Raw genomic sequence first — 16146 nt, 5'->3', positions numbered from 1 at the left:
TTCCAAATGAGATGTCTCAATGCAAAACATACTCGTTTAGGCAAATCTCCTTTGTCTCCACAAGTAGTTTTAAGCACAGACTGAGTTCCACAGGCAAGCCATTCAGTTGCAGCTGACAGGGACCCTGGAGGAAAGCAATTTGCACCTGCCACTGACACGTTTAATAAATGCAAACTCTTCAGTGGCTCTGCTGTAACACAAAGCAAGGGCAGCACTACAGTACCTGCTGTGCGTCTCCCTCGGTGAACGGAAGCTTGGTTGAGACATGAAACATGATCTCTCTCTCTCTGAACACTGTGTACACAGACTCCGTGCCTGTTTGACCATGACTGACATCGAGACCTCCACGGAAGCTAAAATGGTTAAGGACAACATGAATCTCAGATCAGTAATAACATTTCTAACAAAGATGGTTTGTACAATTCTATACAATTTAATAGAACCTGGTAGAGGAAGACAGTCTGAAATTGAAATTGACAATTTAGGAGAGACAAACCAAACCCACATTTAATTCATGACTTACTTTGAATCCTTTTTATCTCAGACTCTCCCATTGATACTGGGTTGGTGTTGCCATCTTGGTACCCAGGGCATGTGGACAGAAATACAGGGTACAACAGCTGGAAAAACAGGCTGCTTACCTGTAACTGGTGATTCTGGGTGGTCATCTGTGCATTCACACGCATGAGAAACAAGGTTCCAGCTCTGATTCTGACCTGGGACCTCTAAAAAGCTTAGTGAGGATTTTCATGCCCTTTCCTGTGACATGTGCAGGAACTCCACCGCACATGCTCACAGGGCAGGGAGCAAACATCCCACCATTTCCATCTGACTGCTGTATAGCTCCAAGGGAAATAATAGAGGCTGACAGCAGTGGGGAAGGCTGGGTGGTGGTGTGAATGCACAAATGACAACTCGAAGATTACCTGTGGAAGCAACCTATCTTCTTTGTGGTCTCTGTGCATCACACCCATGGGAGAGTAGCAAGTTCAGGCCTACCTGGAACAACCAGTGCACAGAGAGAGGTCACTTTAAGGATACAGACAAAACAACCAAAATGGTTATAGTTGTCAGGCGTAGGTTCATTGAAGCTCACAAGTAAGCAGACTTGGTATTTTGAAACAAAGTTGCATTTATTGGATACTTCAGAGTTACTTCAGCATGGCAAGTATTGGAACTGATGGAGATCAGCTCGGACTATTGGCATTTAACCTTCTACCTCAAAGCAATTGTTTCTACCCCCCTAATTCCCAAAACAAAAGGTTGCTTTGCATGTGAGACTTTTCCCAATGCTCCCCCCCCCTTATCTCTTCAGTTGGTGGTTACATTTCCCGGAGGCAACGTCCTTGGGGCCTCCGGAGAAGAGGTGAGAATCTGGCACATACTGTCTACTTCAAAGAGACCTTGGCAACCTTTGATATTCCTGGGAAGCTGTTTTCTACTCTTCCCCCCTCCCTCCTTGCTACCCCAGCTTCTATGTTAGTAGGCATTTCTATGCAGCATTGAATATGATTAGTAACAGCATTTATTAGTATCATAAATGAACAGAGCCTGACAATAGTGACCAAATAACTATGTATATTCATTGAATACAGTCCACAGGAAACTTAAATATACAATTCTCAAACAATACAATTCCAACAAAGGAGTCCCGACGTGGAGAGTCGACTTGGTTACTCCTGCTTCGATTTCTCTTCTAGCGTTGGGTGTCCACAAATCACATTATATGGAATGACCATTCTTCCCAGACAATATCTTGACTCCCTAACCAAGGATCTTCTCTTGATCTCAGAGCCTCTCTAATTGATAATATGGAACCTATGTCATGGGTGCTGGGGACCCTTCAGAGGAAGTTGAGTCTGATGAGGAAACTGTGCCCCTGCCACCTGCACCAGTGCCCCTGCCTCCTGCTGGAGAAGATCCCAGCCCCCCTGCCTCGCCCTCTCGGGTGGCTCGTGTGCGTGACCGCCTCCGGCAGGACCTCAGGGATCGGAGGAGGGCGGCACGCTCACAAGCAAGACGCTCCCTGAGCCCTGAGTTCTGAGAGGATTCTGGCCCTTCTAAGAGCAAGGATGCTTGAGTGGTAACAGGATCCTGGCTGCCTCCCTGAGCCAGCAATTAGCCCAAACGGGCAACAGCCAGCAGAGGGCTATATAGCTGTGGGCTTTGGGAGGAAGCTTTGTGGAAGCAACTAGTCATCTCCCTGACATTCTAGCATCCACTCCGGCTTGACTTTGGTTCCTGACTCCCTGACTTTGGCTTTGGACTTCTGGACTCCCTGACCTCGGCTTCTGGACCTCAGACCTGCGATACTTCTACAGTGATTCGGATTTGGCGCCTCGGACCCTCCTGCTTACTGGCTAAAGACCTCGGACTGCCTCTGGACTTTGCCTGACCCGGCCCCAGCCGTGACAGATTGCTTCCACCCACAAACACCCACTCCACAGGATGGATGCTGAAGCAAGTGAAACCACAGAACTACTGGCTGCGCTCCAAGCCCAGGTACAGCAGCTAACACAGGCAGTAGTGCACTTGCAGCAACAACCTGCGGCCAGTGCTCCAGCCAAGTGCCCAGTTCCCCCACCTGACAGATTTGGGGGTGCCGTGGAAGAATTTCCTGCCTTCCTAGCACAGTGTCGGCTGTACTTTGAACTGAGAGCACGGGACTTCCTCAATGACAAAACCAAGGTGTGTTTCGTCATCAGTCTGTTAAAGGGGCAGGCGGCCAAATGGGCCACACCCTTACTGGTCGCGTCCTCTCCCCTACTGACTGATTACCAGGGGTTTGAGGCCCACCTGTCTGCTGCTTTCTCAAACCCAGTCCAAGCAGCCACAGCCAACCGGAAGATCAGGGCACTGAAACAAGGCAACTCCTCGGTGGCTCAATATGCCACTGAATTCAAGCTCCTGACCCAGGACTTGGCGTGGAATGAGGCTGCCCAGATGGACCAGTTTACTGAGGGGTTGGCAGAGGAGGTCCTGGATGAACTGGCCAGGGTGGAGCAGCCACCCACGCTCCAAGAACTTATCACCCTCTGCCTCCGCATCGATGGCCGCCTGGAAAGTCGCCGCCAAGCCAAGACCAGAGGGCGCCAGCTCCCTGCGCCGTGCTACCTGGCTCCTCGCCCGTCCCCAGCTAGTACCAGTACCAAGGATGAGCCTATGCAGCTTGGAGCTGCTCGACCCCGCCTGACCCCAGAGGAAAAGACCAGACGCCGCACGCAGAATCTGTGCCTCTACTGTGGCACGGCAGGCCACTATGCCTCTGGCTGCCCTGCTAAGCATCGGATACCTGGGCCTTCGCTGCCACCGCCGCCAAAAGGGCAGCCCCAGGCGTAAGTGGACCCCCCAGCCTGGGGCGACTAGCTGGGTCCTCCGAACAGCGGGCTGATACCCCAGGGCCATTCCTGCTACCAGTCAAACTCCGTCTGCCTGACGAACGCTGGCTGTTCGTGTATGCCATGCTGGACTCGGGAGCGGCCCACTGTTTTATAGATGCCGCCTTTGTGAAGCAGCACCAGATCCCTGTGCAGACAAAAGGGATTCCGTCGCTGGTGGAGGCTATTGACGGGCGCCTCCTCCGTTCTGGCCCCGTCACCCAGGAGACCTGTCCCATCACCTTCCACGTCCAGCAGCACCAAGAACAGCTGCGGTTTGATGTCGCCCGCATGCCTCGCTTCCCGCTGATTCTAGGCCTTTCCTGGCTGAAGCTGCACAACCCCATCGTGGACTGGGCCCAGCAGGAACTACGCTTCCGAGACCCATGCCCCCATCTGACTCCTCCCACCACTCTAGCAGCTGGCATCCCGAGTGGTGGTCCTCAGCTCCCTCAGAAGTATGTGGACTTTGCTGATGTCTTCGAAGAGACAGGAGCTGATCAGCTTCCCCCTCACCGGCCCTACGACTGTGCCATTGATTTGGTACCTGGGGCACCACTCCCGGTGGGGCGTCTGTACCCAATGTCGGAGCCGGAGTTGGCAGCTCTGCGAGACTTCCTGGACAAGAACCTGAAACGCGGATTCATCCGACCCTCAACCTCTCCCCTATCTGCTCCAGTGCTCTTCGTGAAGAAGAAAAGTGGGGAGCTCCGGCTGTGCAATGACTACCGGGCCCTGAACAAGATCACCATCCGCGACCGGTACCCTCTACCACTGATCCCTGAACTCTTGGATCGCCTGAAGGGGGCCCAAATCTACACCAAGCTGGACCTCCGTGGAGCGTACAATTTGGTGCGCATACGGCCCAGAGACGAATGGAAGACCGCGTTTGGGACCCGATACGGGCAGTACGAGCACCTGGTAATGCCCTTCGGACTGACCAATGCCCCCGCTGTCTTCCAGAGGTTCATGAATGACATATTCCGGGACCTGCTCGACCGCTTCGCGATCATATACCTGGATGACAACCTAATTTACTCCCGCAATCCTGCCCAGCACGCCGAGCACGTCCGCCAGGTCCTGCAGCGCCTACGAGCCCATGGTCTCTACGCCAAGCTGGAGAAGTGCGACTTCGACCTGCGCTCCGTCGAGTTCCTTGGGCACATCGTGTCACCGCAGGGGATCCTCATGGACCCGAAAAAAGTAGAAGCGGTCCTGACCTGGCAGGCTCCTCAGAATCGCAAAGACCTGCAGCGGTTCCTCGGTTTTGCCAACTACTATCGGCAATTCATCCCGGCCTACGCATCCCTGACCACACCCCTGACTCAACTACTCCGCCCCAAAGAACCCTTCCACTGGTCCCCAGAGGCCGATAACGCCTTCTCCACCCTGAAGACTCGCTTTGCCACCGGGCCACTCCTGAGATACCCCGATCCCCAGCTTCCCTTTACGGTGGAAGCTGACGCCTCCAACGTGGCCCTGGGAGCAGTGCTGTCCCAGCGCGAGGAGCCGTCCCAGCCACTACAGCCCTGCGCCTATTACTCGCGGCAGCTCACTGCTGCAGAGAGGAACTATACCATCTGGGAGAGGGAGTTGCTCGCGATCAAGGCGGCGTTTGAGGTTTGGCGACATTACCTCGAAGGGGCTCGCCACCCTGTTCAAGTGCTCACCGATCACCGGAACTTGGAACACCTCCAGACCACCCGCCGTCTCAACCAGCGCCAGATCCGGTGGTCCCTATTCTTCTCTCGCTTCGACTTCCGGATCTCCTACATCCCCCATACCCAGAACCGGAAAGCAGACGCGCTCTCCCGGAAACCGGAATACGCCCCTGCCTCAACTGAGACCGCGCCCGCTGCTCCAATCCTGCCGCCCTCAGTATTTGCAGCCACCTCCACTTCACCAGCACTCGTGGAGGACATTCGGGCTAGCCAGGCCAATGATCCCTGGGTCCAGCAACACCTCCAGGCTCTCCAAGATGACCCAACAGGGGAGTTCACGACTCGAGGCGGCCTCTTGCTACACCGCGAACGCCTCTATGTGCCGCCCGGGCCCTTGCGGGCAGAAGTGCTACGCCTGACCCACGACTCATTACCCGCCGGGCACTTTGGACAGCATAAGACCACCCACTTGCTGACAAGGGAATTCTGGTGGCCACGAGTTCGCGCTGATGTTGCCCGCTATGTCAGCTCCTGTGACGTCTGCCGACGGGCCAAAGACATCCCAGCCAAACCCTCAGGGTTGCTGCAGCCCTTGCCCACATCTTCAGGACCCTGGGATACCATCTCGATGGACTTCATCACGGAACTCCCACGCTCCAAGGGTCAGACTTGTATCTGGGTGGTCGTCGACCTATTTACCAAGATGGCCCACTTTGTTCCGTGCCCGAAACTCCCCACAGCTCAGGAGACGGCCCAGCTTTACCTGCAACACATCTTTCGTCTGCATGGACTCCCAGCCCATCTGATCTCCGATCGGGGCCCTCAGTTCTCCTCTCGGTTCTGGCAAGCCCTCCATTCCAGCCTGGGTACTCGAGTGCACCTGTCCTCGGCCTACCACCCACAGACAGATGGCCAGACAGAGCGCACCAATGCCACGCTAGAGCAATATCTCCGCTGTTACACCTGTTACCAGCAGGATGACTGGACCACTCTATTGCCCCTAGCGGAGTTTGCATACAACAACGCGGTCCATTCATCCACCCAAATGACCCCGTTTGCTGCAACCTACGGGTACCACCCTCGGTTCTTCCCAGCGATCCTACCACCCACGAATGTCCCCGCCGTCGATGCCTACCTGCAAGAACTCCGTGCCAGCCAAGACTTGCTCCGAGAGCAGCTACAGCAAGCCAAGGAGGCATATAAACGGGCTGCGGACCGAAAGAGGCAAGAAGGCCCTCCAGTGCAGCCGGGGGATCAGGTGTGGCTCTCAACTCGCTACCTGCGCCGGCCTGGTCGGTCTCACAAGCTGGATGCACGGTTCATTGGACCCTACCCCGTCGTTGAACAAATAAACCCCGTCGCCTTCAGGCTCCAGTTGCCACCCCACCTCCGCATTCACCCCGTGTTTCATCGCTCCCTCCTTGTTCCGGCTGCACCCTTTGACCCAGCTCGGACTCCTTCCCCACCGCCGCCACCACCAGTGTTGGTGGATGACGAGGAAGAATATGAGGTGCGCCAGATCCTGGACTCCCGGTACCATCGTGGAGGCCTCCAGTACCTGGTGGACTGGGAGGGATACGGCCCAGAAGACCGGTCTTGGGAGCCCGAGGACAATCTTCATGCCCCGGACTTGGTGCACCAGTTCCACAACGACCACCCCGACCTTCCAGGTCCCTCGACGGAGGGGGGCCCTGGGGGGGGGGATAGTGTCATGGGTGCTGGGGACCCTTCAGAGGAAGTTGAGTCTGATGAGGAAACTGTGCCCCTGCCACCTGCACCAGTGCCCCTGCCTCCTGCTGGAGAAGATCCCAGCCCCCCTGCCTCGCCCTCTCGGGTGGCTCGTGTGCGTGACCGCCTCCGGCAGGACCTCAGGGATCGGAGGAGGGCGGCACGCTCACAAGCAAGACGCTCCCTGAGCCCTGAGTTCTGAGAGGATTCTGGCCCTTCTAAGAGCAAGGATGCTTGAGTGGTAACAGGATCCTGGCTGCCTCCCTGAGCCAGCAATTAGCCCAAACGGGCAACAGCCAGCAGAGGGCTATATAGCTGTGGGCTTTGGGAGGAAGCTTTGTGGAAGCAACTAGTCATCTCCCTGGCATTCTAGCATCCACTCCGGCTTGACTTTGGTTCCTGACTCCCTGACTTTGGCTTTGGACTTCTGGACTCCCTGACCTCGGCTTCTGGACCTCAGACCTGCGATACTTCTACAGTGATTCGGATTTGGCGCCTCGGACCCTCCTGCTTACTGGCTAAAGACCTCGGACTGCCTCTGGACTTTGCCTGACCCGGCCCCAGCCGTGACAACCTACTCCAAAGATCTCAGCATACAATACTTTGATCTCCCATTTTTCCCAGTCACTCTGTACAAAATCCAATCATTTCACAAAAAAGAGAAATAGGGGCGCCAACTCTTGGTATACCGAAGCCTGCAGAGCACTAAAATCCCATCTACGGAACATCTATAGCCAATTTTGAACTTCTAATGACCATGTCCTTCTTTCAGAGTATTCCCAGGTTAAAAAACAGTTATTAGAGAGCATGAAAAGGAAGAAGAGTTTTTCAATAATCAATAGGAACAACTATACCAAGCCACTGTACTAAACAATTCTAAGAAGTTCTGGGCTATAGTCTCAGGGTCTGTATGTGCAGTGCTCTCTCCAATGTCTGTGATTTCATCTCATGCATGGTTTCAATATTTTTCTGCTTTGTTCCAGCAGAAAAGGAGCAAGACCATACTGTCAATTTATGTGGTCTCCTTGATGAGGATCTACCAGAGTGGCCACACATGACCCCTGATGAAGTAATAGAATGAATTAATCAATTGAAGATTGGGAAAGCTCTTGACCCTGATTTGATCCCCCCAGGACTCTTAAAGTTGGACCCAGAATGGTGGGCTGTCCCTCTTGCTTCCCTTTTTACTATGATCAATCAAACAGGACTTATTCCTGATGCCTGGCTGAATGCAATCATAGTGCTCATTTTCAAGAAAGATGACTATACAATTCCCCCTAATTACAGGCCAATTAGCCTCCTTTCCATCATAGGCAAATTATATGCCAAGCTTTTATTAACTAAACTAACTTTTTGGATGTCTCAACAAAGAGTTTTAGGCCCCGAACAACTTGGGTTCTGCAAGGGTAAATCTACAGCAGACCATTTTATCACCTTAGCGCACTTGGCTTAGAAATATATTTCATCTAGAAATTCCAAACTCTGTGCAGCTTTTCTGAATCTTACAGGCGCATTTGATTCAATTGACAGAAAGTTACTATGGACTAAACTATATCAATCAGGTATCAACAAGAGACTTCTTAAACTAATCATAATGTTACACACTTCTACCACTTGTCAAAAATCTTCAACCACAGGGGAATTAACATCTGAAATTTCCTTTAATAAAGGAGTCAAACAGGGATGCATACTTGCTCCTTTTCTATTTAATCTATTTCTTAACGATCTGGCCCCTGTATTAGCAGAAGATTATCATTCCCCTAAACTGGGCTCCTTGTGTGTACCCAATCTGCTATATGTGGACGATACAGTATTATTCCCCTGCACAAGAGTGGGGCTCAGACGTTTGTTGAACAAATAGATCCAAGTGGGCAGCCGTGTTGGTCTGAAGCAATAGAGCAAAGCAGTAGAGAAGCTGCACCTTTAAGACCAACTAAGTTTTATTCAGAATGGAAGCTTTCGTATGCTTTAAGCAGACTTCATCAGACAAAACATTTGGCAAACTAGAATGTATTTCTCTTTTAAAGCAGTGTATCAGAATATTTTGAGTTTTTGTACTGACATACTCAAATAGGGATACTGGCTGTTTATTACAAATACTAACCCATCTTCCACTATATTTTAATGTATTCTTTTTTTCTAATGGTAAACTATAATGATGATATAACCTCTTGAGATACTAATGCCCTCCATTTAAACCCACAATTAACAAAGCCAGAATGACACCCAGATTTATGGCACTTCACACCTATGACATGTCTGCTTTTTATTACCCTCCACTGTTGTTACAGCCCAGTTAACAAACAAACACAGACCACAATTTGCGATGCTTTTAATCTGCTAAAAACATTCCCATGACTCTACATACCAACTCACTGCCCACTTTCTCTATATTTAAAGATGGCTTGCCATTCCAGTTTTGTCTGATTAAGTCTGCTTAAAGCATACGAAAGCTTACATTCTGAATAAAACTTACTTGGTCTTAAAGGTGAACTTGTCCACTGCTTTGTTCTGTTGAACAGATGTTTCAGCTTCTTTCTTGAAAATAACCTACATCTGAACTATGAGAAATCCAAGATATTAGTATTTGCCAAGTCTTGTAAAATCCAAAAATGGATATTTGATGGAAAAGAGATAGAGCAGGTTAAACATTTCAAATATTTAGGTCTCCATTTTAGTTATAAGATGTCTTGGTCATGCCACCACAAAACCACAATTAATTTAGCTACCATCAATGCATCAGCCATTTCATGATTCTTCTTTAGCAGAGGCCACCATTTTGTCCCAGCTGCTCTTAATGTCTTCAAAGCTAAAGTGATTCCACAGTTATTGTACAGTATTTCAACATGGATTAGTGCCTTGGAGATCAGCATTGAAAGAGTTCAATCCAAATTTGTAAGGAAAATTATGGGCATGCCTTGTTGCATTTCATATGCTGCCCTCTGTTTAGAAACAGGCCTTAATATGTTAGAAACATGACTTATTTCAATTAAACACTGGCTCAAATTGCATTACACTGCCAACTGTGGGAGTTATCTACATCCAATGTTGTCTGAATCCCCCACATCCAAATGGTCTGCCTATATAGAGAAGAAAATAATCACAATGGGCTTGTCCATAGATTCTCTGTATATGCTCCCTTTTACAAATGCATATTACCATATCAAACGCAGAATTCTAGATTTTGAAATGCAAAACTAATCAGTGCTGCAAACAAATCCTGCTCCCCTCTGAGTTTTGGAATTTTTCCTACTGTTGGTCATTTGCCTTCCTACTTATCAGCCCTTCATGCCCCACAACTGCACAGAGCAACAGTGTCAATTATTTAAAGTATCAGTTATTTATTACAATAGAGTGTATTTGTGCTACTCAGATTTTGTATGGTGTATGTATTGTATGGGTTTTTTTTCTTGTACTAGGAGGAGTTAAACACAATTCATTGCGTGAGATTCGTGACTGAGGAAGGCATGGCCGAAACTGGTCTCGTATAATGAATTATTTCTTCTTCTTGAATTATTTCTACAATCATTGAAGACTACAAATATAAGAATTTAAACTGAATAGAATATTTTGTGCACTGGGACTTTTTGATGGAATTTGTATGCTACTGCACGTTTAAAGTGTCAATTATTTATTATAATAGAGTGTGTTTGTGCTATTCGGATTTTGTATCGAGTGGACCACGACTGCACAGAGCATTTGCACTTACTAGATGCAATACCATCTCATCTTTAGTCGCCCATGGCAGATAGAATAAAACTTCATATTCGGCAAGATTCTGTGTATGCAATTTAAAACAGATTGACTCAGTTTCTCATATTCTTCTTTATATATACCTTAACATTTTAGATTCAATTTTGCTCAACTTGACAGGTTATTCAGACGCAGTGAAGGTGCGTTGTCTCCTGAATGATTCATCAACCGAAATAACTGAAAAGGTAGCCTTATTTTTAAGTCAGGTAATTAAGGATCGATTGGTTAATGTTTAGATGTATATGATCGACATACCTTTTCTCCTTGTTACCTCTATACCTGTTCATTGATTTATTTACTATATTATATATGCCAATAAAGGCTTGTGTGTGTGTGTGAAAATGGGTGTCTTGGAGATCCAACATCACCACCCAAACCCCTTTCTTCAGCAATGGTAAAATGTCGAGTAAAGATGCCATCCAGAACTCTATGATATAGAATCACAGAATCATAGAGTTGGAAGGAACCTCTAGGGTCATCTAGTCCAACCCCCTGCACAATGCAGGAAACTCACAAGCACCTCCCCCAAAATTCACAGGATCTTCATTGCTGTCAGATGGCAATCTAGCCTCTGTTTAAAAACCTCCAAGGAAGGAGAGCCCACCACCTTCCGAGGAAGCCTGTTCCACTGAGGAATCGCTGTAACAGTCAGGAAGTTCTTCCTAATGTTGAGATGGAAACTCTTTTGATTTAATTTCAACCCATTGGTTCTGGTCCTACCTTCCAGGGCCACAGAAAACAATTCCACACCCTCCTCTAGATGACAGCCATTCAAGTACTTGAAGATGGTGATCATATCACCTCTCCGCCGCCTCCTCTCCAGGCTAAACATCCCCAGCTCCTTCAACCTTTCCTCATAGGACTTGGTCTCCAGACCCCTCAGCATCTTCATCACCCTCTCCTGGACCCGTTCCAACTTGTCTATATCCTTCTTAAAATGTGGTGCCCAAAACTGAACACAATACTCCAGGTGAGGTCTTACAGAGCAGAGTAAAGTGATACCATCACATCACATGATCTGGACACTATACTTCTGTTGATACAGCCCAAAATTGCATTTGCCTTTTTAGCCACTGCATCATACTGATGACTCATGTTCAGCGTATGATCCACTAAGACCCCTAGATCCTTTTCGCATATTAGTTAGCTTTCCTAACTACTGCTAAGACAAGTCACCCCTATCCTATAGCCATGCATTGGATTTTTCCTACCTAAATGCAGAACTTTACATTTATCCCTGTTAAAATTCATTTTATTGATTATAGCCCAGTTTTTCAGTCTGTCAAGGTCATCCTGTATCCTGTTTCTGTCTTCTACTATATTTGCAATCCCTCTCAATTTAGTATCATCTGAAAATTTAATAAGCATTTCCTCTATTCCTTCATCCAAATAACAGATAAATATGTTGAACAAAACAGGTCCCAGGACAGATCCTCGAGGCACTCCACTTGTCACTCCTCTCCAAGAGGATGAGGAACCATTCACAACCAGTTACAGATCCACCTAACGGTAACAGGATCTAAACCACATTTTACCAACTTGGCACAAGGATAGTATGTGGAACCTTATCAAAAGGCTTACTGAAATCAAGATAAATGATGACTAGAGTAGGGGTGGCCAACGGTAGCTCTCCAGATGTTTTTTGCCTACAACTCCCATTAGCTCCAGCCAGCATGGCCAATGGCTGGGGCTGATGGGAGTTGTAGGCAAAAAACATCTGGAGAGTTACCGTTGGCCACCCCTGGTCTAGAGCATTCCCCTGATCCAGCAAAGTACTCACTTTCTCAAAAAAAGAGATCAGGTTAGTCTGACTTGACTTATTCTTGAGAAACTCATGCTGGTTCTTAGCAATCACATCAATTCTTTCTAAATGTTCCAGGGCCGACTGTTTGATGATTTGTTCTAAAACTTTTCCAGGAATAGACGTCAAGCTGACAGGTCGGTAGTTGTCAGACATTGGAGAATATTACTATGATATTATGCTGAATGTAATACTATACTGAATATAACCTGTAACCTGCCTCTTGACATGACTAACTCCATTTTGAGCACTAGCTACTAACCATGAGACAAAGGCCTTGCATATCAAATGGCTCTAGAGATGTTACTAATTCCCGCTGTGAATTCCTCTGCATAGTACTAACAAAAGCAACAGCTCTTTGAAGATAGCAGGCCCGGTCCTTCCCCCTGGATGGCCGATGGGGCCCGCTGGCCCACAACCCCTAGTACCCTGGGCGGGAGGCAGAGGTCGGGAGCTGCAGATCACCTTCGATGGCGATCCAGAGGAAGTAGAGAACTTCACCATCCAGTGCAACAGTTTCATGACCCACTGGGGGAACACCTTCCCGACCGAACTTAGCCAAGTGGTTTACCTGGGGTCGAAGCTGAAGGGGGCGGTGAGGCGATGGTTCGTTAGTCTGTATGAAACCCAGGGGCCCAAGCTGACCACCGTAGCAGGGTTCCTACAAGCCATGCTGCAGTAGTACGGCGACCCATTGCAAGAGATCAGGGCCCTCACCGCCCTACGAGAGCTACAGCAAGGGGTGAGAACAATGAGAGAATATGCCGCCGACTTCTGCGCTCACTGCTCCAAGGTCTGAGGGTGGAACGAGAGAATGAAGTACGAAGCCTTCCATTGAGGACTCAATGCAAGCATCCTCGACCAATGCTTTCAACAGGCTCGACCCACTGCCCTAGTGGGCTGGATACAACTGGCCGGTGAGGTTGAGACCAACCTGAAGCATGTGGCCCTGCAACGGCAGCAGCAACAAGGGGCAAGAGGGGGACGGGAATCCAAGACAGGAACTAAATCTGAGCCTAAGAAGGCAGCGCCCCAGGGAGGGACCCCCAAAGCGACCCCTGGGCGCCGGTGCTTCCAATGCGGCGACCCTGGGCACTTGGCGGCCAATTACCCGGAGAAGCCCCGCGCACCCACCCTGACCCCAAAACCGACTGCGGTTGGCCAGAAAAAGACCAGGAGCAAGCCCAAAGAACCCAGCCGGGGCAGCATCGCCACATCCATGGCGCTTGACGAGGATTCTATAATAACCAAGGACTTGGGGGAAGAATCATGGGAGCCAGAGCCGGCGGAAAACGGGAGCGACCTGCACTGAGAGGTGCCGGACGGCAGGTCGTGGATTTGACGGCACCACTACGGGTGAGAATAACGGGGGCCCTACTCTTTGTGCCAGTGACTTTATTAAACCCGAAACTGAAGCGGTTCATGCACGCCCGAGCCTTAGTAGACTCAGGCTGCACCCGCGAAATCATCACCCCGGGACTAGTGGACGCCCTGGAACTGGCTAAAGTCCCACTCCCCCACCCAATCCAATTCGAGCAGATGGACGGGACAGCCATGAGGGGGAAGCCTTGCACGGAAGAGATCCAGGGACTACCAGTGGGGATCCAGGAACACTGGGAGGTGGAGGTCTTCATCATTGCCCCCTCCTCGTCTTTTGATGTGGTGGTGGGGGTGGGAAGCGCAGACGATAGACTTTACCGACCGGCGGTGCACCCACCACCACTGGCAGGGGAAATGGGGGCCAACGCCACCCCCGGTGAACGAAAAGACGTGCGTGTCAGTGGAGGAGGTCCGCTCCATCCCAAAGGAGTACCGAGACCTCCGCAAGGTGTTTAGCAAGGAGGAGGCAAACGAGCTGCCACCCCACCAAGACACAGACTGTGCAATTGAATTAATCCCCGGGCAAGAACTACCCAAAGCCAAACTGTATTCGATGGGGTGGGCCGAAAAAGACGAATTACGGAAATTCATCGATAAAAATTTGAAACAGGGGTTCATTAGGCCAGCGACTACACCCCATGCCGCCCCGGTCCTCTTCCGGAAGAAGGACGGGAGTCTGAGACTTTGCACAGACTTTCGCGGAATAAACGGGATTTCCATGTCTAACGCCTACCCCATTCCCCTGACCAAAGACTTGTTAAGCACAGTGTCGGAGGGGTCTGTGTTTACCAAACTAGACCTGAGGGACGCTTATTTTCGCGTCAGAAACAAAGAGGGGGACAAATAGAAAACTGCGTTCAACACACCCATGGGACAGTATGAATACTTACCATATTTGCCGGTGTATAAGACGACTGGGCGTATAAGACGACCCCCCCACTTGGAGGCATTTATTTATTTAGTGGACTTATATCCCGCCCTTCTCACCGAAGTGTCTCAGGGCGGCTATTTTCAGGGCAAAAAAGTCATCTTATACGCCGGCAAATACGGTACATATCTATATGTGTACATATATTATATAGGCACACATACTCATCACACGCATAAAAACATAAGAAAACATAATAGAAGCCATGTTGGATCAGGCCAATGGGCCATCCAGTCCAACACTCTGTGACACAGTGGCAAAAAAAAAACACAGGTCCCATCAGGAGATCTATCAGTGGGGCCAGGACACCAGAAGCCCTCACCCTGTTGCCCCTCCCAAGCACATGTACTTTTCTGCTACAGACTCAATTCTACTAGGATCCAGAGCCTGCTGAAATAAGGCACCACTTGAATGCAATCCTGTCCAGATACTCCAACGTAAGGCCACTGAAAGCAACAACCTTGGACTGATGTAATTCTTCGCTACATTGTACTGTTTGCTAGCTTCATACCTTACACACCTATATATGTGGTTGCACACGCATGCAGACACATATCCTTTTTTTTTGCCATTGATTGTATTCGGTTAGGATCCAGAGCCTGCTTGAGCGTGATGCCACTCAGCTCCTTTTTAATTTCCATTCTACAAGCACAGCCAGCTTCAAGAGGGGATTGGATAAGCATATGGAGCAGAGGGGTCCAACAGTGGCTATTAGCCACTGCATATTGTTGGAACTCTCTGTCTGGGGCAGTGATGCTCTGTATTTTTGGTGCTTGGGGGGGGGGGCACAGTGAGAGGGCTTCTAGTGTCCTGGCCCCACTGATGGACCTCCTGATAGCACCTGGGTTTTTTGGTCACTGTGTGACACAGAGTGTTGGACTGGATCCAACATGGCCTGATCCAACATGGCTTCTCTTATGTTCTTATGTTCATTCACACGTAACAACAATTGAGCATTAACGCAGACAAGGACTTGCACGCGCCAGCCCAGAAAGAAAGGAGGATGATCGGTGAGAGCGTCCACCAGAGGCGCTAACTGGAAGAGGGCTGCACCAGGCTCCCCGAGAGGTCCCCTACAGAGAGGAGAGGCTACGGGGCAGGTGACCGGGGGCGGGGGAGGGTCCATGAGGAAGGAAGCCATATCGCCAGTGGAGGCAGGGAGCAGAGGGTGCGTGGGCTCCCAGCGCCCAACCTGACCTGAGCGCCCGCCATTACCTGGCAACAGGAGAGGCCTGGGTCTGTGTAGCCTCCCCGCCCCCCCCCAGCCCACACGGCGCGTCTCCCGCAGGCTGCAGTTCCTGCCCCACCGCTCGCCTGGATCCTCCTCACAGGGCTGCCATTACCCAGCCGCCACGGCTGCCCGTTGAGCCCCGCCCACTGCCTTCCCAGGAGCTCAGCGCAGGCAGAAAGGAGAGGGCACGCCCATTCGGCCCCCTCGAACCCGCACTCCCCACATTCAAGGTGACCTCCTGCCCGTTTCCCCAGAGCTTCAGGCTCTCTGTCCGGCTAATCGGCCGC

At 50.2% G+C, this 16146-nt stretch overlaps 2 protein-coding genes across 2 annotated transcripts in view; one reads left to right on the top strand and one right to left on the bottom strand.

Moving 5' to 3' along the window:
• RAP1GAP2 (RAP1 GTPase activating protein 2) overlaps positions 1-16146 on the bottom strand; it is a 382570-nt gene that overhangs the window by 61611 nt on the left and 304813 nt on the right. The window contains exon 12 of the mRNA XM_060259483.1: positions 224-353. Coding sequence (XP_060115466.1) covers positions 224-353 — 130 coding nt within the window. The remainder of the gene's footprint in view (positions 1-223; positions 354-16146) is intronic.
• Positions 3690-13632, top strand: LOC132587290 (uncharacterized; the record flags this gene model as incomplete). The annotated part of the gene is made up of 3 exons (XM_060259571.1): positions 3690-3765; positions 4057-4577; positions 13198-13632. Coding segments are annotated over 3 exons (1032 nt in total), but the record flags the coding sequence as incomplete, so codon positions are not given.

This window comes from Heteronotia binoei, chromosome 18 (genome assembly GCF_032191835.1).
Source record: "Heteronotia binoei isolate CCM8104 ecotype False Entrance Well chromosome 18, APGP_CSIRO_Hbin_v1, whole genome shotgun sequence".
Taxonomy (NCBI): domain Eukaryota; kingdom Metazoa; phylum Chordata; class Lepidosauria; order Squamata; family Gekkonidae; genus Heteronotia; species Heteronotia binoei.
The sequence above is the reverse complement of the archived record's forward strand: the minus strand, read 5'-3'. Positions and strand labels throughout refer to the sequence as shown.